General features: G+C 30.7%; 5 protein-coding genes and 1 non-coding gene across 7 annotated transcripts; 2 read left to right on the forward strand and 4 right to left on the reverse strand.

Annotated features, from left to right (window-relative positions):
- Positions 1-244: 244 nt before the first annotated feature.
- On the forward strand, positions 245-2,086 carry LOC113860853 (cytochrome P450 76A2-like). The gene is made up of 2 exons (XM_027493382.1): positions 245-1,168; positions 1,466-2,086. Exons 1-2 carry the CDS (start codon positions 245-247, stop codon positions 2,084-2,086), a joined length of 1,545 nt encoding a protein of 514 aa, XP_027349183.1.
- Positions 2,087-3,059: 973 nt separating this feature from the next.
- TRNAV-AAC lies at positions 3,060-3,133 on the reverse strand. Its single transcript has one exon. It is a non-coding gene; the product is annotated as a tRNA-Val (tRNA).
- A 493-nt stretch (positions 3,134-3,626) lies between these two features.
- Positions 3,627-6,295, reverse strand: LOC113863198. Of its 2 annotated transcripts, none has more exons than XM_027496686.1 (2): positions 6,140-6,295; positions 3,627-5,748 (listed from the first exon to the last, which is right to left on the reverse strand). In XM_027496686.1, exon 2 carries the CDS (start codon positions 5,691-5,693, stop codon positions 3,978-3,980), a length of 1,716 nt encoding a protein of 571 aa, XP_027352487.1. In that variant the 5' UTR covers positions 5,694-5,748; positions 6,140-6,295; the 3' UTR covers positions 3,627-3,977. The 2 variants fall into 2 exon arrangements, with proteins under 2 accessions (XP_027352487.1, XP_027352486.1); XM_027496685.1 differs by having other exon boundaries at positions 3,833-5,753.
- A 1,938-nt stretch (positions 6,296-8,233) lies between these two features.
- On the reverse strand, positions 8,234-9,635 carry LOC113860857. The gene is made up of 6 exons (XM_027493387.1): positions 9,395-9,635; positions 9,235-9,316; positions 9,078-9,144; positions 8,634-8,804; positions 8,487-8,550; positions 8,234-8,397 (listed from the first exon to the last, which is right to left on the reverse strand). Exons 1-6 carry the CDS (start codon positions 9,633-9,635, stop codon positions 8,234-8,236), a joined length of 789 nt encoding a protein of 262 aa, XP_027349188.1.
- Positions 9,636-13,954: 4,319 nt separating this feature from the next.
- Positions 13,955-14,386, forward strand: LOC113860858. The gene has a single exon (XM_027493388.1). It carries the CDS (start codon positions 13,955-13,957, stop codon positions 14,384-14,386), a length of 432 nt encoding a protein of 143 aa, XP_027349189.1.
- Positions 14,387-15,305: 919 nt separating this feature from the next.
- On the reverse strand, positions 15,306-16,572 carry LOC113860861. The gene is made up of 6 exons (XM_027493391.1): positions 16,326-16,572; positions 16,120-16,201; positions 15,968-16,034; positions 15,712-15,882; positions 15,572-15,632; positions 15,306-15,493 (listed from the first exon to the last, which is right to left on the reverse strand). The coding sequence occupies exons 1-6, from the start codon at positions 16,570-16,572 to the stop codon at positions 15,306-15,308; spliced, it is 816 nt and encodes a 271-aa protein (XP_027349192.1).
- Between the last annotated feature and the right edge of the window lie 4,084 nt (positions 16,573-20,656).

Consider the following 20,656-nt stretch of genomic DNA (forward strand, 5'->3'; position numbering starts at 1 on the left):
TCTGCATCTAAAAAGTATTTGTAAGTATTTCTTTACATTTGAAATATATGGTTAAGGTTACGTGTGTGTCTATATATATATATATATAAACACACAATATCCATAAGGTATCAATATTATATGATTCTGATTCAGACAACTTGTATTGCCTAGAGTTTATGTATGTTCAGTCTTCAGAGCTAGATAACACACAACAAAAGTTGCAATTTCAACAACCAATTTGACAAGCTGCTTCCTCGGAATCATGGCGTGGTGGCTTTCAGATTATTGTCCTCCGCTCTTTCTCCTATTCTTTTCTTTGTCTTTCCCTCTCTTCCTCTTCTTCCTCATCTTCCGCGGCAAAACCGCCACCTCGAACAGCCACCTCCCACCAGGGCCACCGGGATGGCCTATATTTGGAAACATGTTCCAGCTCGGAGACATGCCTCATCGAACTCTCACACACCTAAGAAACAAGTATGGTCCAATTGTATGGCTTCGTCTAGGCTCCATCAACACCATGGTCATTCTCTCCGCTGATGCTGCCACCGTCTTTTTCAAAAACCATGACCAATCCTTTGCTGATCGAACCATAACTGAAACCATGCGCGTCCATAACTACCACAAATCCTCCTTGGCCTTAGCTCCTTATGGCTCCTACTGGCGCCTCATGCGCCGCCTCGTCACCGTCGACATGCTCGTCGCGAAACGCATAAACGACACCGCCTCCACCCGTCGAAAATGCGTGAACGACATGCTCTCCTGGGTGGCCAAAGAATCTCGAAAATTGGAAGAGGGTCGCGGGCTTCACGTGGCGCGATTCGTTTTCCTCATGACGTTTAACTTGCTTGGGAACTTGATGCTGTCGCGGGACCTTTTCGACCCGGAATCAGAAGTCGTGTCGGAGTTTTTCAACGCAATGATGGGTCTTATGGAGTGGACGGGGCACGCTAACGTCACCGACTTGTTCCCGTGGCTGCGGTGGTTGGACCCGCAGGGTCTCAGGAGAAAGATGCATAGGGACATGGGAAAAGCTCTGGGAATCGCTTCCAGGTTCGTGAAAGAGCGTTTGGAGATGCCGCGTCAGAACATGTCAAGGGACTTCTTGGATGTCTTGCTTGAGTTTCAAAGCAGTGAAAGTCAAGAAGCACTCAACATCTCAGATAAAGACCTCAACATTTTCATATTGGTACAATTATAGGTTCACGCATATTAATTATGTCTATAGTAGTAATTTATAATTTTTTAAATTACCAGTATTTATCATGTATAGTGCCAATCATATTATCATATGTATATCATATATGATAATATTGATACAGTTACTTCGAATCAAATTTTACTCGATATCATAATAATATAAGAAGTAACCAATTTAATTAATTAATTTTAACATTATATATAGTCAAATTATAAATTTTAAAAGATATATTACATCCTATACATTAATGTAATACATAATTATCTATATATGATCGATGAACAGGAAATTTTCATGGCTGGGTCAGAAACGTCGAGCAGCACAATTGAATGGGCGATGACGGAGCTTTTGTGCAACCGTGAGTGTCTAGTGAAGGTGAAAAGTGAGCTTAGAGGGGTGGTTGGGTGTGGGAGAGAGGTTGAGGAGAGTGACATAGAGAAGTTGCCGTACCTACAAAGTGTGGTTAAGGAAACACTTCGATTGCATCCTCCGATTCCGTTGCTTGTCCCTCGAAAGGCCACGGAGGACACGGAGTTCATGGGATACCACATACCCAAAGACACGCAGGTTTTCGTGAACGCGTGGGCGATAGGGAGAGACCCAAGCGCGTGGGAGGAGCCTTTGGTTTTCAAGCCCGAAAGGTTTTGTGATGGTAGGAATGTTGATTACAAGGGACAGCACTATGAGTTGATCCCTTTCGGGGCTGGAAGAAGAATGTGTGCCGGTGTGCCGTTGGCCCATAGAGTGCTTCACTTGGTGTTGGGATCGTTGCTTCACCGATTTGATTGGGAACTTGAGAGCCATGTTACGCCATCAACCATAGACACCAAGGACAAGCTCGGCATAACCATGCGTAAGCTTGAACCCTTGCTCGCGGTGCCAAAATTGGTTGCCACTTCATCATGAATCATTGGAGCGTTTGTGGTAGTATATGTTTTATCCGCTGTTGATGTTGTGTTTGCAAAGTTTGGGAGACGCATCAGTGTTCGATTTTGAGATTAAATGATGAACAATAAAGCGTGTTTCTAATGGGTTATAGTTGTGTAAAAAGTTGATGAGTTCGAAAATATGAAGATGATGGTAATTGAAGGGTAAAAGACATTTTGTAACTTTTATATTTATGCTTATTTTTTAAAAGTCATCAATTCTTGTCCTTTATATATATGTATCTTGTGTAACAAAAATATTTGGCATCCTTAGTTCCTATCTTTATAAAATTCTAACTTAGTCCTTCAATTCGTAAGGATAATACTAAATGGTACGAAATTTGATGAAAGCGGTTTACGGTGATTTTTGTCAATTTGCTAATTTATTTATCATTTAATCAATTAAATACAACCGCTTTAATATTTTTCTAAATTTGCACTGATTTTTTCGTACTAAATAGCATTGCTCGTTCATAAGAAATAATAGTTTTTAGTTATTTTTCTATTTTAAATATAAAAATTTCAAAATGAATGTTCTTTTGTAAAAAAAATACAAGCGATAATTTTATGAAATTAATAAAAACTAATTAAAGTAAATGACATGATTTGAGAGGATTAATTAAAATGAGAGTTTACTAACTTCTTTAATTATTTTTCATATTTTCTATTCATTCTTCATATATTTTTTTTAATTATTTTCGTTTTTTAACTATGTATTTTTTAATTATTTTAAATAAATAGGTTTTTTTTTAACTAAGCAAACAGAATAATCATTTTAATAAATGAAAAATACATAGTTTTTTTCACTTACACACACATACATATGTAAAACCCAAAATGGGGGAAAATAATTTACTAAAATTTCCTCTAAATTTTATTAATGAAAAGATGAATATGATTCAGATGTAATAAAACGAATGCCTTTTATTATTAAAAAACTTTAAAATCATTAATGGCGTCGCCCGGACTCGAACCGGAGACCTTCAGTGTGTTAGACTGACGTGATAACCAACTACACCACGACACCTTCTTGTCAACTCTTACCAATATTAATTTTATTTAATAAGCATTTTTTCAGTCAAGCTAAAAATCCATAAGGAAATGATTTAATTAGTAATGAAAGATGCCTTATATCAAAGACCTCTTAAAAGTGTTTCAATGAGTTTAGAAGAAACAATTATATTTTTTAAAAGCTTTTTTGTGATTTTTTGAAAAATTGTTATTTTCATAAAAGAAATTATTACAAAACTTTCCTTCAATTACAAATTTTATTTATTCCTCAAATATTATTATGTTTATCTTGTTGTGGTGATGTCAGGAGAAGAAAATTTCGCTTTATTTTATTAGTTTTTAATATTTCATACATCAGTTATTTCTATCTCTTTTAATCAAAAAATAAAAATTAATATCGTTTTTTTAAAAAAAAAAAGTGAGTAAAAACAAATTAAAGTGAAAGACATAAAAATAGTGCAGAGTTATGCATCAACTCTCAAAGACCAATCAAAACCTGGGAACTCTAAAGAAGGATAGTGTAGAAGCTTCATTTCGATTAAAATAATTAACATCAAGTTAACGTTGCATTCAAATGCTATTTGTTTTACAACAATTGCATCATCCGAACACTCTTTAACTAAGACATTTGACTAAAAAGACGGTTATTTTTTTAAAAATCATAAATTTGCCAGTGAAGACATTTTTTTAAAGTATTTTGGGCAAATAATCTAATGTGAATACCTTAAACTACATTGGTTCAATCGTAACTCGCCTCGGCAACATACTAATATTAAAAGTACTATTAGGCAAGGCCTCCCATTTGAAAATGATAGCTATACATTGCTGATGACATTAACATTCAGATGTTGTCAATGTCACTATAAAAATTCATTGTACATTCCATTCTTTCTCAAACGAACACCGTTAAAAGATCTAGTGCTAGCAAAATCCACTGTATCTCCTATGCACACTTTTGTATCAATCCTGCATACATGGTTGAGACCTACAAGAAGATCAATCATTGCAGCTTCAGTTTTTGCTTGATTTGCAAAGTAGAGAGTTTGAACAAGTAAAATATTTGCGATCAAAGTTGTGTTCTCCTTCTCAAAATTTCTCTCGGAATGCCACCTTATTGTGTTATGTGCAAGCGGAGCCAGCCATTCCAATATCCGTACAAGTACCATATTCCATTCTGCTGCAAGGTTTGCATCATGATGGATAGAGGAAGATTTACTTTTTGCATGGCACTTAAGCTTAGCCCTCAGAGCAGTTCTTATAGAAGTCGGAAGCATATTGTACAGATCATCTCTTGTTTCAAGATCAATTGGGTGAGGTGATGATACCACTCTCTCTATCAATGCAATCATATTTGCATAACGAAGTGCTAGGGCCGCATCGCCAAGGGTGAATGAAGCTGACTTTAACCGGTTATTGATGGATAATTTAGAATATATTCTAATTCTGTTGGAGAGTGATAATTTATCCACTGTTTTCATTTTATCACTAGATTTCAAATGACAATCTGTCAACCTCATGGAACCTCCATTTGTCTGCATACAGCTCTGTAAGACAGGAGAATTGTTCGCAGCAGACATACAACCTTTGAAGGCCACAATGTGTCCTAACTGCTTGCTTTCTGAACGCGAATGCTTTCCATATAAAGCCGGTTGATGAAGGGCGTGCTGCTGTTTCTTCTTTCTCTTGCTCTTGTCAACTACAGAGCCTGACTTGGATGCTGACCTCCCTCCAACTGGTCCTGAATTGAATCCATAGAGATCATTCTCGGAAGGATGAACAGAAGAATGCATTAGAACAGAGAAGGAATGACTCCGCAGCAGATTATTAGCATTCATATGTTGAGAATCATTTTGTTGCTGTAGAATTGGTAGATGGTTATTTCCAAAGACGAGTATGATCCTCTCCAGTATTGTAAATAGTGATCTTGCCAACAATCGAACAACATAATCATAACTTCTATTCCATGGAGACATGTCTCTCAGATTTTTCACTTCCTGGCGCTGCAACATGACCTTTTTCTGAAATTCAAGCAATTTCACCCGATGCAATTCAGGATTCGCCTGCATCCTTCTGAAAGTCTGTTCAACCTCTGCTAGCACCTCAAGCTCTTGGGAAAACTGGGTCATAGCAGCGGCAAATTTCTCCATTTTCTTCACCTTCCTCTCCATCTTTTTCGACCTATACTCCCACCCAGACCACTGAAGATAATTTTGAGCCGGGTTACAAACAAAATGTTCAAAACGATGATAAACCGGATCCATGCACTTCTTACCCAACCTAGCCACAGACCCTGCTAGAGATTGAAAGTTATCAAGTATCTCATTCAATGCAAGTTCCATCAAGTAATCATCATCATCAGACACCAGCATTTTGACCCCAATTGAGTTCACTATCCCTTCCCTCAGACTCAACACCTCCCCATCACTCAAAGACTGCCACAAACTAACCACCTTCAACATCAATCCCGAAACTTCTAATGCCAAAACTCCAATCAATGCCTTGTTTTCTGATGCACTCTTGCGAGAGACTGGCCACAGAGCACTGAACCATGACCCATTCATCGTGTCACCCCCCATTGATAATTACCCAATCCAACGGATTCAACTAACCAACTATCTTAATGCAAACTCACTATCCTGTACACAATCGAATCCACTCATGAAAATTAGAAATTTGAAAAATAACAAGGCCATGATGAACACGCTAGATATACACTGAGCATGGATTGATATAGTAATAATTGCATAATTGTAAAAAAGGAAAATAGAAAAAAATAAAAACCCTAACCCCCAATAGTTGTCTAGGTCATGAATAAGCCAAAACGTTTGATTTAAACTCACTAGAGGGAAGAGATGCGGCTTCAGTTCACGGGCCCAAAACCCACTTTTGAAAATTCAAAATTTTGTCTCATTCGTTGTCATTCAGGAAGTTTCGAACTCTAACCAACCAAAAGCACAGCAGCTACCAAAACAAGTAAGGCATGGAAGAAAACATGATAGAGAGAGAAGAGCGAAAAACATACCTTGGAGAGGCATTGAATTGAAGGAGGAGAAATAGAAGGGTGGAGAGAAAAGACAAGAATAAAGACATCCCTGGATTCACACGGTTCATACGATAACGGACGAGTGAGTGCTATGGAAACAGAATAAATAAGAGAGAGTGTGTGTCTGAGAGTGAGAGAGAGAGAGAGAGAATTTTCGGTCAAAACGAGGTTTTGGGGAACGTGGATATAACGTTGACAGTTGAGGGTTGATTGGGTTTGGTAATTGCTCCTTCATTTGAGTGCGTCTTATGATGGATGCGGAGATGACTGTTGCTGTTCGATCGGCCTTTAAGGCTTAAGCTTACTTCGCCAGCCTATAAAACTTTTTTTAAAAAAAAAAATACAAGTTCTTGAGAACAATTTTAAGTATTTAAAATTCGTCAAAAAAATTCAAATTACCAAAATTTTATTGAAGAGTTATTTTTTCTATTTTTATATTTTTTACAAAAAAATATTTTTTAGTTGATAAAATCAGTCTTAAAGCTAATATTATTTGTTTCTATTTTTTTATACACCAAGTTTAGGAGTTTAGAATAATTAAGAATTGATTTTAAAAATAGTTAAGAAAATCATGGTAATAAAATAATTTATATTCAATAATAACATTTTAAAAGTAAATTTAATAAATCAATTTTTTTCAATAAAATATTTTTTCAAGTACAAACACAAAGTGTATTTTAACAAAAAATATATATATATGAATTTCACATTTACAATTAATTTTGTCTCATACAAATATTAACTTTTATTTTTTTTCATATCAATTTTATTCATCACAAAATTGATTTTAAAAAGTATGAACAACATTATTAATGTACACATCAATTTTTAACAGTTGAAAAATGAGATTTTGAGCAATCAAAAACTAACTGAACGTGTTCAAAAAAGATTTTTTAAAATGTCCAATAAATATTCATGGATATATACACTTAAAAGAAATAAAATGAAGTAAAATAAAAAAAATTAGAGTCCAATACAGCCCCTAAAGAATTTTGTGGGAGCAAATGGGTACGGTTGGGTTGCAGAAGTAGTTAGTTTGGGTGCGTTTTTTGTATTTTCGTTCTTTCTTTGACTTCTCCGTCGTCTCATTGTGTCGAGGACAGTTGGGGAATTTTCAAGAGTGTATATGGCTGTAATGTACACACAATAATCTTGTCTGTATTTGAACACCTCATGATTTGTCTTTGCCTTGTCCAACTTCGTAATCGTAAGCCATTGAGGCTATGCTTCATTGACAATTCATCGGTCAATATATAAAAATTGTAGTAAAAGGGTAAAAATAATACTCTTGACTTGCTCTCACAAGTTTGTGTGCTAAGTTTTTACATAAAAGAGTATTAATTTCAGTTTATTATATTTCTACATTTATTTGTTTTTATTTATTTATTTTAATCCCATCATATATAATCTTGTACCCACTTTCACTCCTAAGGCAGAAACAAAATTCCCTTCCCCACCGAAAGAGAAAAATATATTAAAACTTTTAATAAATTATATATGTTTTTAAATATGAATTGCTTAAATGTCCTTTTCTTGAATTTAATCCCTGTAATAAAACTTCTCTCCTAGGATGACGCCTCTTTTTTGAACCTTCTTTCCTTCACCCAAGTCTCCTTCCATTGTCTAGCTATTATTATATTGACACTTCTGTACATTCAGGAAGGATTCTGCATAACTAAATCATCGTACATAAATTCGGAAGGTCTTTGTTATTTGTTGTTTTACGAACAATATTTATAAAACTCATAAATAAAAAAATATAATTGAAATCCACAATAAAAACATAGTGATAATATTAATCTTTCACTTTCAATTTTTAATTATTGTCCTTTAAGATATTAAAAAAAATAAATCCAGAATACTGAAAATAACATCAAAGTCACCTCTCGTCTACTATTGTTAAAAGTGAAATAAAACACCATTTGCATTAAAGCATAGATGATTTTGGCATGGTGCAGTTTATATCATTTGTTTCACAAGTACAAATATTTGAACGGGCCAAACTGTAACCATTACCCAGATAGATTTGGTGCCTTACTTTCTCTGATTCTGCATTGTAAAACATAGTTTGCATTATTTTTGTTGCCGAAGACATGCCTTCACTTTAGAGTAAAAATCCCAATCTGGGTGTGACGACGTAATTGCAGGGTGTCCAATTGGATAATCCTTAACGTAAGACTGAACATCATGCGCATCAGCAAGGTTATTAAGGTACAAACATAGCTCACCCTTTGGATCTACATGAGTACAATACCTTATAAAAAACTAGTAATAAAAATCTAAACTCTAAAAATAAAAATGTAATCCTAAAAACACAGCTTCTCACCCAGCACAGTGTCATCAGCTTCATCCTTAGGCATATATGAATCAGGGAATATTGCTGAGTTAGGCTGCAGTTTGCAGTGACTGAAGTTGTTAAACATATATTTAAAATAACAAATTATATAAATATGCAAAGGTTTAATTAAATTACAGGATTGAGTAAGGCCTTGTAAGGTTTGTCATCAATCAGCAAAGTATTTGAAGCAGAATATGGGCCTCCTTTCTTGACATTATCCCATACTTCACTCAGTTCCTTGAAGAAAAGAGGCTTGTATTTTATCTCTAAGGATTTAAACCCAGAATTCGTGCATCGATATTGATCCTACACAAATTTATGAGTCATCTCTCAAATTTAAAATACAAATAAAATAGAATAATTCTAAATTATCTTACCATTTATTCTTATAAATCCTCCTCGTTACTAATCAAAGAAAATATTTAATATATTTTATTTTATGTTCTAACATAATGATACCTAAATATTTTTATTTAATAAATTTAAGAAGAATATTAGAATGATATAACAAAGGTCAGTAAAATATCATGCAAAATACACCATGTATTAATTAATGATTATTAAATAAGGTTAACTTACCCATACAAACAGCAGTTTGCTTTTCGATGCTCCAAGGGCATAATTTAAGGCAGCATCAATATTTTTCCTGTTTCCATGGTAAAAAAAATATCCTTAATTAATCACAGAACAATTATTCGAAACAAAGAAAAACATTTTGAGGAATCGTGCTGCTTACTCCACTGCAGAAGACCAAATCCCCACTTCAAATCTTTCTAAGCAGAATTGCATAAATTCTTCGCTAAAGGGCCTTTTGAAAACTGCATCACAATAATTTTATCTTTTAGAAAAATTACATTTTAATTTGTATTTCCAAATGGCAGTAAACAATTTATTACCAAGAAAGTTTCCATATCTCCCATCAGCGCGTGGAGACTTCGGAATTTCTTGCTTATTACGACGATTAACTCTGTAAAGCAGTAACCCATTAAGGTTCATAACCAACAACTTCTTCCGAGGTCCAAGATTCAGTTTCTCAAGAGGAAGATCCAATTCAGTTTCTGAGTCTTGAACATGATCACCATCTTCACACTCACTATAATCCACGTTTTCATAATTGGACCTATTGTTTCTTGTCATACTTGTAAGGCAGGTTTTCGAGGGTTTAGTACAATACTTGGTGGACAAAGCATTTAATACACTTCCTTTATTTATATATAGATGCTGCTTCATATTTTCTCTAGAGTAATCTACCTTTCATTATACTAAAACGGTGCAATTTTTTTTAATAATTTCTAAAAGAGTATCAACAGCCCTAAGAGTAACAATTTATTTATAAATTTTTATATGGTGGGTATGTTTTAACTATGCATTTTATTTTTTTAATATTATTTTACTAAATTGTATCTCCAACTGCATTTTGTAATCGTAACGTGACATGTGAGTTTATTTCTCACTCTAAAATTTATAGGTAAGAAATATGATCAAATATATAATATGTAGAAGAGGATAAGCCCCAAACAAGCACCAAAAGTTGATAATGGTATTTGCTTTTTTTCTTTCTTTCCCTTTTTTTTTTTTTGGCTTTTACTTGATGCTTAAAGGCGGACTTTGGAAACATCACTAATTTTTTAATAAAATTTGGATCTTGACCGTCACTTGCAGTTAGGGATAGAAATAAATTAAATTAAGTTAAACTTTGCATAAATAGATTTGATTTGTTTAATAATTTTAAAGTTTTAGTCTGTTTTATTATGTGTCATAAACTTTTTATTAAGTTTAGTCTGACCATATTAAAAGCCTAATTTAGCCTATTAATTTTTTTAATAGCTTACTTCGTATTAAAATATTTATTAGATCATTAAATTTTTTTATAAATAGACTATTAAACCATCTAAATAGACATATCTTTTTAAAAGTTATAAAACTTATATTTAAATAAATTATTAAAAAAATTATTTAATATCTTGAATATGTATAATAAAATTACATATTTTTATTTATTACTTTCAAACTATATAAATGTATTCGAAATAACGTAATGTAAATCATTGTTATATTATACGTATAAGATATGCAAAAAATTCAAGTAAAACTTTTTTTTTTAGAGAATATGTAGTACATAACTTCTTCAACTCAATGAAAATGATTAGAATTTTTAATTTAATATTTTATTATTTTAAAAATTTAATTAATTAATAGCATTGAAATCTATTTTTATTGACTAATTAGAATTATCTTCCAAGATCTATAATTTTCTCAAGAAATTTAATATTCATACATTATTAGAACATCCCTTCTTTAGAGAGTATGTAATAGAAACCTTTTTTAACTCTAACAAAAAGAATTAAAGTTTTTAATTTAAAAATTTATTATTTTAAAATTTAATTGATTTAATATATTATTATATTATAATTTTTATATAAAATTATTTAATACATTATTATAAATTTTAAATAAGTTATTCTAATAGTATAATAAATTTTTTCTTAAATTTAAATTTAGTCTATTTAATTAATTTAACTTTTTAAAAAGCTTAAATTAAATCTATTAATTAAATAGATTAAACCAAAATAAACTTTAAAAAAATTAAATTATAAATTATGGTCTGAACTTTAAATAGGTTAGCCCAAACTATTTTTATCCCTACGTAGTACTACGTATTTTTTTATCGATGGTTTGATGTGAAATCTTCATTTGCCAATTAAATTTGCTGCAATATCTACGTTTTCTCCCCTTCTTTTTCGGCTTTTAGTTAATGTTTAAAAAATATGCACAATGAATATGCATTTAAAAAAAAAAATTAAGCTTTTGAAACTCACTTTTAATTTATAATTATTATATACTTATTAATTAATTATTATATCTTAAGTTTTCTACAATTGATTTTTTTATGAAATCTCATTAATGTGTTTTATTTCTTCAAAGAGGGGGTTGTCTACTTGTCTCTTTTAGAGTTGATGTTTGAAAGTAGGGATGGCAATGGGGTAGGGTATGGGTAGTGTACTACAATACCCATCCCCATACCCGCGTTTTAAAAAAATACCCGTACTCGGCCCCATACTCGTGTGGGTATGAACATTAATCCCCGTACCCGTATCCTCTGGGTACCCGCATACCCGTCTTGTACTCATTACTCGCGTTTGTTTGAGAAAAAAAATATTTATAAAGAAAAATATGTTTATATAACTTCACATAAGTAGCATAATAATACAAAAATTTAATATATAATTGCCGAACAAGATACAAACATAGATAACAAACAAATATTCAAAGATCATAAACATTAAATGTATCTTAATATAATAATTTTCTAAACTAAAATTCTTAGAAACAATAAGCAAAACTAAACACACAAGTTATTTGTCAGTGATAATCCTATCTTGTGTGAGATTTGATTGATTGGTAATGTCAGAGCGACAACAAAATAGATTTGTACAATGGTTGTCCCTTCGTGTGGTATCACTTAGTAACTTCTTGTGACGACATTGACAACTAATTCTAATGAATAACGTTTCATAGTTGTTAAGTTTTAGTGAGACAGACATTGAGAATGAGAATAGAGTTAGAGTAGAGAAGTTCAATACTAACAACAGAAAGTGGATACATAAAATATTTTTTTTAACTTTTGAATTTGAAATTGTAAGAAAAATAATAGATTTAATTAAAATAATATAATATAATATATATATATATATATATATTAATACTAGTATTTTTTAACTCATATACTATACAAAAATATTATTACAAAAATATAAATTTTTGAAAAATTATTTTAGTGAAATTAAATATTTATAATGTATATAAATTTTAAAAGAAAGAATTTGAATAAAAGATAAATAGTTACAATAAAATTTTATAATAAAGAAATATATGTGTATATTAAAAAAATTATACTTTTTTATCTGAAAAAATTAACAAATAAAAATTAACAATAATTTTTTATATTTATATCTTTTTAAAAACTTCTTTGAATGTGAATAAATAGTAAGAATAATATTATTTAGATTCAATAGATTATAGTTGTGCTTATAATACATATGTTGCATAGAAAAATATTATTTTCAATTAAAATATAAAAAATAAAATTTAAATGTTATTAATAAATAATAAGTTTACGGTAATAGTAGGTGATTGTAAAATTTATAAAAATTTATAATATATTTATTATTTATCATTCACTTTATGATTTAAACATCAATATGATTTTATTAACAAAAATATTTGTGTAAAAAATATTTTATATGTGTCATATATAAATAATATTTTTTAAAAAGTCAATTTCATATTAACTATGTAATAATTAAATTGTGTTAGCCTAATTAAATGATATAAAATAGTAAATAAATTTTTGTATTAAAAATATAAGCCAAAATAAATCTTTTGATTTACTTTATTATTAAATATATTTTTATATTAATCTTATATAACTTCACATAAGTAATATAATAATACAAAAATTTAATGCATAATTGTAGAATAAAGTTCAAGCATATATATATATATGCGGGTATGGGGGCGGGGTGGGTACTTAGATACCCATACCCGCACTCATCCCCATTAAAATTTGCGGATTTTTATCCATACCCATACTCGTACCCGTATAGCGGGTAAATACTCTACCCATTGTGGGTAAATTTTGCGGGTGCCCATCGGATACTTTACCCATTGCCATCCCTATTTGAAAGCACGTATTAAGGAAACATCTTTATGTAGAAATTGGGTTTCTAATAATTTAGATACAAAATTTTAAAATCAAATCCTCCTTACCGAAAAGCAAATTAAACTATATTAACTAAAAATATGTAATAAAAAGTTACTAGTTATAATTATCCATAAAAATAATGTGGATTCTTAAAACACTATATGCTGTTAACCTAAAACTCAGAGACATTTTAGATATTTTAGCAGCATTTTTTAATTAAATTTTAATTTTAATTTTTTATTTAATATTGTCATAAATTTTAATATAAAACTGTAAATTTAATTAAAATTAATATAAAAATACTTAAAAAATTATGCTTAAATTTTATTATTTTTTTATCTCTCTTTTCGATATATTTATTATACATATTTAAAAAATTTGATACCAATCATAAAATGGGTCGGCACCATAAAAAGCTAGCTGTGGGCTAATGGGCTATGGCTATTTAAGAAAAACATAAAAAATGAGCACGTATGAATCGTATCTTGATACTGTATTGATACTGTCAAGCTTAACTAAAAAAATATAACAATAATAATCTTATCAAGCTTACTAGCTTACACGTGACAAAGAAAATGCCCAGCACGTGGCGGAGACTTCTAGCGTAACCGAGAGCTCGAACATATCCTCCATTTCCAGTACATTCTAGTCTCCATATTTTCCACGCTAAAGCTCCTATAAAATCACTTCACACTTAGCACTCACGAACAAGAACATACAAGACATCAAAATTGAAAAACAGAGCAGAACGATGAAACCCGTCGACGAGAAACAAGATAAGGTGACAATCAGAGCGGTGAGCCACGACGAAGAAGGAAAGAAGAGAGTGGAGAAGGAAGAGCTCAACACTCACAACATAGACACCGTAAAGTACGTTGAGAAGAAGCTCGTCAACAAGGGTGTCCAGCGTCAGGAGCGCCACCCCGTCGACGGCATCGGCCTAAGAAGGCCACCGCCCAAGTCCGGCCACGGCGGGAAGTACACGTGGGAAGGGCCTGCTGACACGGTGGACAACGAGTTAATGGCGGTGCCACCGGCCATCGACGAGAAGGACCCCAACTATGTGGACGAGGAAGATGAGGTGTCTGAGTTAGTGGTTGGGGAGGTTGAAGTGTCTAAGGTTGCTGAGGATAAAGAAGGCGTTGCAAGAGTTGATGTTGATCCTCGCTTGCATGTTTACTAACTATAACTATCGTCGTCCATGGAATCATTTGTTTAATATCCGAGTGTGATGTTCTTTGTTAACCATGTCAAGTGTGAGTTTGGATGTGGTAATAATAAGACAATTTAGTGAAATTTAGTCCAAAGTTTTTTTCCCAAAATAAATTAGTTTTTTAAACTATTTTTCTACATATATATTATTTAACATATATTAATCTTTTTCTCTATTTCTATTTCATCATTTACCACCTCATTTTTTTAATAATATCACTGATTCTTTCTGTAACATACAATAACGGGGGTTTAGAATTTCGGTATACATAGGTTAAATTAGACTTATACAAATAACAATTTTAAATTATAAATTTTTACCTCTAATTCGTTTTGTTTGATTAAAATATTTTTAAGAATAGTAAAATTATTTTATTTAAATTTTTGAAAGCCAAACATTAGAATGAAAACAATATAATTTTATTACTAAGATTGTTAAAATCAAACAGTTGGGTTTTCTCCAGTGAGTAGCGTTAAAATACCATCCTATTGTATTATCACTAGAAATTATAATCTGTGATATTACATTAATTCCAACTCGATTTATAATATAGTCGGTATAAATATCGAAGTTGATTATTAAAATAATATTCCCGCGATTTATTCATTTAATTGTCTTAATTGAGCTAAATTAAGATACTTGTATAAATGAAATTATTTTAAAAAATCAGAACTGCCAACCGTTCTGCATAAAAAAAGCATTTATGAACATAAAATAAAATTCTAGACAAAACATAAATCGGATTGTTAATAAGAGCAACGAAGTTTCTTCATACTAAAGAAGAGACCAAAAACAGCAATAGTGAAAATTCAAAGTGGACAAAGTACATCGAATTACAACATAATTGGATAAAAATAAAGCCAACAAAATGTGCGATATATTATTTATCTCATTTCGAACTTGGTAAAATTAAAGCCCTTGCAGTTCCCACAGTCGCTTTCACAAGGGAATAAAATTTCCAATCGGGATGATCTGTGCTGATTTCGGGTTGTCCAAAGGGATTATTCTTCACATAAGACTGAATATCATGGCTTTCAGCAACCCCTTTGAGGTACAAACACAGTGCACCCTTTGGATCTACAAGTACAACACCACAAAACATAAAAATGAAAAACATTTAAGAAAAAATATATAAAAAAACATTTAGCATCTCACCCAATACTCTGTCAGCATTCTCATCCGGATCATATGACTTGGGAAAAATTGCTGTATTAGGCTGCATTTCAGAGTAGCTAACTTTGTTAAAAGTAAATTACCAAAAAATAAATAGCATAAACAAAAAAACTTATAATTACCGGATTGAGAAAGGCCTTGTATGGTTTATCATCAATCAACAGAGTGTTTGAAGCAGAATACGGGCCTCCTTTCGTGCCATTATCGAATACTTTTTTAAGCTCCTTGAAAAAAAGAGGCTTATTACTTTTCTCTAAGGATTTAAAGCCGGTATCTGTACATCGACGTTGATCCTGAACAAATTTAATTATGAACCACCAATCAGAAATTCAACGATAAAAAGATAAAATATAATTTTCATACAGAAAATCCACTTACCCAAACAAATAGCATCTTCTTTTTCAAAGCTCCAATGGCATAATCCAAGGTAATATCAATATTATGCCTGTTTTCACAATCAACATAGTCATTAAATAAAAGACATCAAGAATGAGATTAAAAAATTACATTTTAAAAAGCCTGCTACTTACCCTATTGCGGAAGACCAAATACCCACTTCAAATCTTTCTAAGCAGAATTTCATAAATTCTTCACTGAAGGGCCTCTTAAATACTACATCACAATAATTTTAAAAAAAATACCTAAATTTGTAATTCAACATAATTAAAAAGCCTCCCCATTTGCAGTAAACGATGTAAGTGGGGTTTATGTACGTTAAAATTTGTGTGTTACGTACCAAGATAGCTTCTATAGTAATGGTCAGCTGCACGAAACTTGGGAATTCTTTCTTTTTCGCGACGATGAAATCTGGACAACAGCAACCCATTAATGTTCAAAACAAGCAACTTCTTTCTAGGTCCAAGATTCAACTTCTCCAAAGGTAGATTCAATTCTGTTTCCGTATCCTGAGCCTCATAATCATCTTCAGAGTCACTATATAATATGTGTTTACCATAGCTACTGCTCTTGATTTTGCCTGCCATACTTGCAAAACAGATTTCGACGTGTTTGTGACGAAAATATTAGACTCTACTTGCTTTATATATAGCGGTGGAAACATGTTGCATCGTATTCCAATATTCTTCCATTGAATGTTGAATATTGAACCCATTCAATGTTCGTTATGACGTTATATAGACGTTGGAAATCCTAAACGTCAACCCGTCTCTGCAATTTTTCCTCGTTCTCTTCCTCTTGGAAATATTCAAGTATTCAAAGATAATGAATTAAAACCCATCGCCTCTTCCTTCATGAGTCTCTACATCGAAAATCTCAAACCGCAACGCGTGATTTCTTAATTACTGCACATTAATGTCGCAAAAGTCTATAACGGATTGAATTTCAGCATATAATTTTTTATTAAATTGATAAATATGTTTTGATTGTATTTTTCATAATAATTTGTTAAACAACTGTACTTTTGATTGTAATTAAATGGTTAATTACACATTGACTATAATAAAGATAATATATCTGGATTCAGATATTACTTTTTTAAAATTTTGAAAGTCTTATTTTTCTAATAATATAGAATTTTCGATCATTATTGACAATAATATTTAATTTTTTTTAAAATTAACTAATTATAAAAAAATTAAAATTACCATATTAAAAAATATATATATTACTAATCCTCCTCTCCGAGGCAATATAAGTTTCTTGTTTAACATGAAAAATACCCTTCCATGGCACTGCGATTGTAATTTTATATTGGGCTGGGTTTCAGGTGTTGGGTTCAGGTGCTGGGTTGTGTCAACTTCAAAATTAATATTGGACCAACATTTTCGTTAATTCAACACAGACTTCACCAAAATACTGAAGACTTGACCTTTAGTTATTCAACCCATTGTTGTTTGAACCAGAAAAAAAAAATGAGTCTACTAAGATGCTAACTCTAGGTATTGGCGCATAATTTAATTTTAGACATTTTTTATTTGCACGCTGATATTGTTACTTGGTGCTTACCCTATTATTTACTAGCAAAATGAAAATAAAATAAACTTATTATTCAAAAGATAATATAAAAACTGTGTGGAATTAACATTATTTTTCTAATTTGTCTAACCATTTTGATAACAGAGTAGTATTTTTACTTTCCGTCTCTTTTCTACTTTTTTTTTTAAAGCAAGAATTAGGTTATTTGGAACCGCTTCAAAATATAATAATTTATGCGTGAATGTGTCTTAAAATCTATGCTTAATCTATTATCAAACAATTAAATAATTGTGTTAAAACATATAAAAGTTATAATTTGTAGCATTAATTCAAACATGCTTTAAGCGTGTGTTTGTTTTTCAGTCGAATCAGAATTGTAACTATAGAATTCAAATTCAAGATAATTTAATCTCAAACACAGTTGGACACTTGCTACGTGTTTGCTTTTGAGTAAATTCAAACACACTCTTCCACGTTTTTGTTTAAATTTAATGAGGACTCAAAGCCCGTATTCTATCAAAGATAGTATAGATTCTTATATATAATTATGTACTAACTTAATCATGTGATGGACTACCTTAGATAACATGTAATTATACACTAACTTAATCATGTGAGTGATTATGACGGAGTTATTATCTTAGAAATCTATTTATATTTATTAATTAATCTAGTCTAAAGTAAACCACAATCAGTTAAACAGTTTGAAAAAATACTTAAATATGCTTTAAATTTATATATTATTATGTTTTAATTTAACAGTTAAACAAAATATTTGCATACTCTCAGTCCTTGACTTTTGCAGAATCTAAATTTTTAATTTTTAGTGATTATATATGTGCGGTCATATCAGTAAAATTAACTAAAATACTTAAGTTATACGAACATCAAAATAAAAATCATATATTTTTTTACAAAAATATAATAATTTTAAATATATTTAATTAAAGTAAATATTTTAGTCAGATCAAATCAACGAGTAACAAGTTATCAATCCAATTCCACTAATCCAAAAATATATTCTAACCTACAGTGAGAAAGAAGTGCGTTAATGATAACAATTATTATATTAAAAATTATACAGTATACGATCAACTGTTCCTTTTGATAACTCAATATTTGAACTTCATTTTTCTTTTAAAATAATAGGATGTGACCTTATTTAAAGAAGAAAAAAAGCATATAATTTTTATGGTGTATAAAACCACCACACATATCTATTTAATCATAAATTAAATGAACTAGTCCGGTCGGTAGCTAGCTTGTTCAAATGATCTAAAAATTCGAATGACTAAACAATTGACCCAAAACCAATAAACAATGGTTCGGAGCATATTTGTACAAATCAGACTGAAGCGACTAGTTAGATTATAAATCAATCTAAATGAAGTTGGTAAAAAATGATAGAAAAATGGGGGCAGAAAGCCAGTTTAAATTGATATTTTTCAAAATTCACTTTTTTTTTTATATTTAATCTAAAACATTTTCAAGATAAATAAAGATATGTTCAATCATTAGACATATATGTTTATCATTTTTAAAAAGTTAAATTTAAAATTATTTTAATTAAATTAATCCTAATTATAATAAATTTAACTTTTAAAAATTGATATAGCATATCAAAGATAATATGTCTGTGATTTAAATAATTTATTTATATAATTTTTCTTCAAATTTAAAAGCATTTGATATCTTTAACTCATTATATTGTAATAAAAATATTTATTAACAATGAAAATAACCTTTGATTGTTTATCCAAAATTTAAAATACTCGTGTAATTTACAAAAAAGAAAAAGGAAAACTCGTTGGATTCAATACTGTAACTTTTAAAATCTCAAATAAAAATACTACCCATCTAATTAAGCATCTTTTGCGGCATTTAATATACGTTTTGCGATAACTTAGAAAGCACACTTTTTATACTTTGTAGGGCAATGTATCTGGTGCTTTTTTTTTCCCTCCTTAATTAAGTTCCCTTTGTTGTTATAAGGCTAATAATGCAGGCGTTTGAGGGAGTTTTGGGGTGTACACTTGAAGAGTTAGATTGAACAGCTGAAGAAGCATCAATGTAAAAGCCGGTTAAATGGAACTAGGATTTGTTGAAATTCTTGGGACTTGAATTATCAGTTTGAGGTGAGCTTTCTATTACATTAATTAAAGGTCTTGTTCATAGCACGGACTGAACTGAAAACTTGTTGTTGAAGAACTTTGAAGTTTGAACGGTTCAAGTATAAAAAGGACCAGTTTGAGTGCTACAGTCTTTGCTTGAGATGTTACGGAATTTTCAATGTGGTTGTAGTGTCATCTTGTGCTTGCCACTAAAGTTGATTAATGGAAAATTGTTAAACGGGGCAAAATGCTTGACATTTGATAATGATTGGATTGCAGAATGCAGAACCAGCTAGGAAAAGATTAATGATTGAATTGCAGCTGGCACTTTATAAAATTTTAACCATCCTTTTTAATCATAAAGTAAGTCCCAGCTTTTCTTCTTATTGGTTACTTACTTGGTAGCGACAAATTGTCTTTTATACTATTTTGAAATCAAGTCTTGTCTTCTAATTAGTCATATTCCATGACACACAAACGTCGTCATAACATATGTATAGCCTGGTCCACACTTAGTAAAGAGCTATATGCACTTGGAATTAATGCTTCCATCTCGTTCTGCCAAAGGTTTAAAGATTCAAAAGATGTTTAAATTGAGTTGTGAATTGTGATCGATGTAACGTGAAAAAGCGAATTAATGCGTGTTTGGATTTAATTTGAAAAGCGTTAGACGTGCTTTATGAATTTCTTCCAATTATTTGAACGTAGATCTATACGCATTATGAATTTGTCTATAAAATATAAGGTATTGTTAATTTAATTCATTACGGGGTAAATTCTTTAAAGATTTTTTATGAAAAAAGAAGACTAAAGTGGTAAAAATAATTTTTGTAAAAGGTTAATTTGGTGATAATTTTTTTATAGAATTAATGATGATGATTTAAATTTATACAAACTAATTTGGTAATTCAAATTATTTAAAAACTATTTAGTAACACTTATAATTTTAGATGTTTTCTGTATTATATAGAACTATTTACCATAATCATGCAGACGGAATGGGAAATTAAAAATCACAATA

This window comes from Abrus precatorius, unplaced genomic scaffold (assembly GCF_003935025.1).
Source record: "Abrus precatorius isolate BTA unplaced genomic scaffold, Abrus_2018 Scaffold3, whole genome shotgun sequence".
NCBI lineage: Eukaryota > Viridiplantae > Streptophyta > Magnoliopsida > Fabales > Fabaceae > Abrus > Abrus precatorius.

Coding starts and splice junctions, on each gene's coding strand:
- LOC113860853 (XM_027493382.1), top strand. CDS start 245: ATGGCGTGGTGGCTTTCAGATTATTGTCCTCCGCTCTTTCTCCTATTC. Junction 1,169..1,465: donor ACCTCAACATTTTCATATTG/GTACAATTATAG, acceptor ATCGATGAACAG/GAAATTTTCATGGCTGGGTC.
- LOC113863198 (XM_027496686.1), bottom strand. CDS start 5,693: ATGGGGGGTGACACGATGAATGGGTCATGGTTCAGTGCTCTGTGGCCA.
- LOC113860857 (XM_027493387.1), bottom strand. CDS start 9,635: ATGACAAGAAACAATAGGTCCAATTATGAAAACGTGGATTATAGTGAG. Junction 9,317..9,394: donor GAGATATGGAAACTTTCTTG/GTAATAAATTGT, acceptor ATTGTGATGCAG/TTTTCAAAAGGCCCTTTAGC. Junction 9,145..9,234: donor ATTTGGTCTTCTGCAGTGGA/GTAAGCAGCACG, acceptor CCATGGAAACAG/GAAAAATATTGATGCTGCCT.
- LOC113860858 (XM_027493388.1), top strand. CDS start 13,955: ATGAAACCCGTCGACGAGAAACAAGATAAGGTGACAATCAGAGCGGTG.
- LOC113860861 (XM_027493391.1), bottom strand. CDS start 16,572: ATGGCAGGCAAAATCAAGAGCAGTAGCTATGGTAAACACATATTATAT. Junction 15,633..15,711: donor ACAAGGCCTTTCTCAATCCG/GTAATTATAAGT, acceptor TCTGAAATGCAG/CCTAATACAGCAATTTTTCC. Junction 15,494..15,571: donor GAATGCTGACAGAGTATTGG/GTGAGATGCTAA, acceptor TTGTACTTGTAG/ATCCAAAGGGTGCACTGTGT.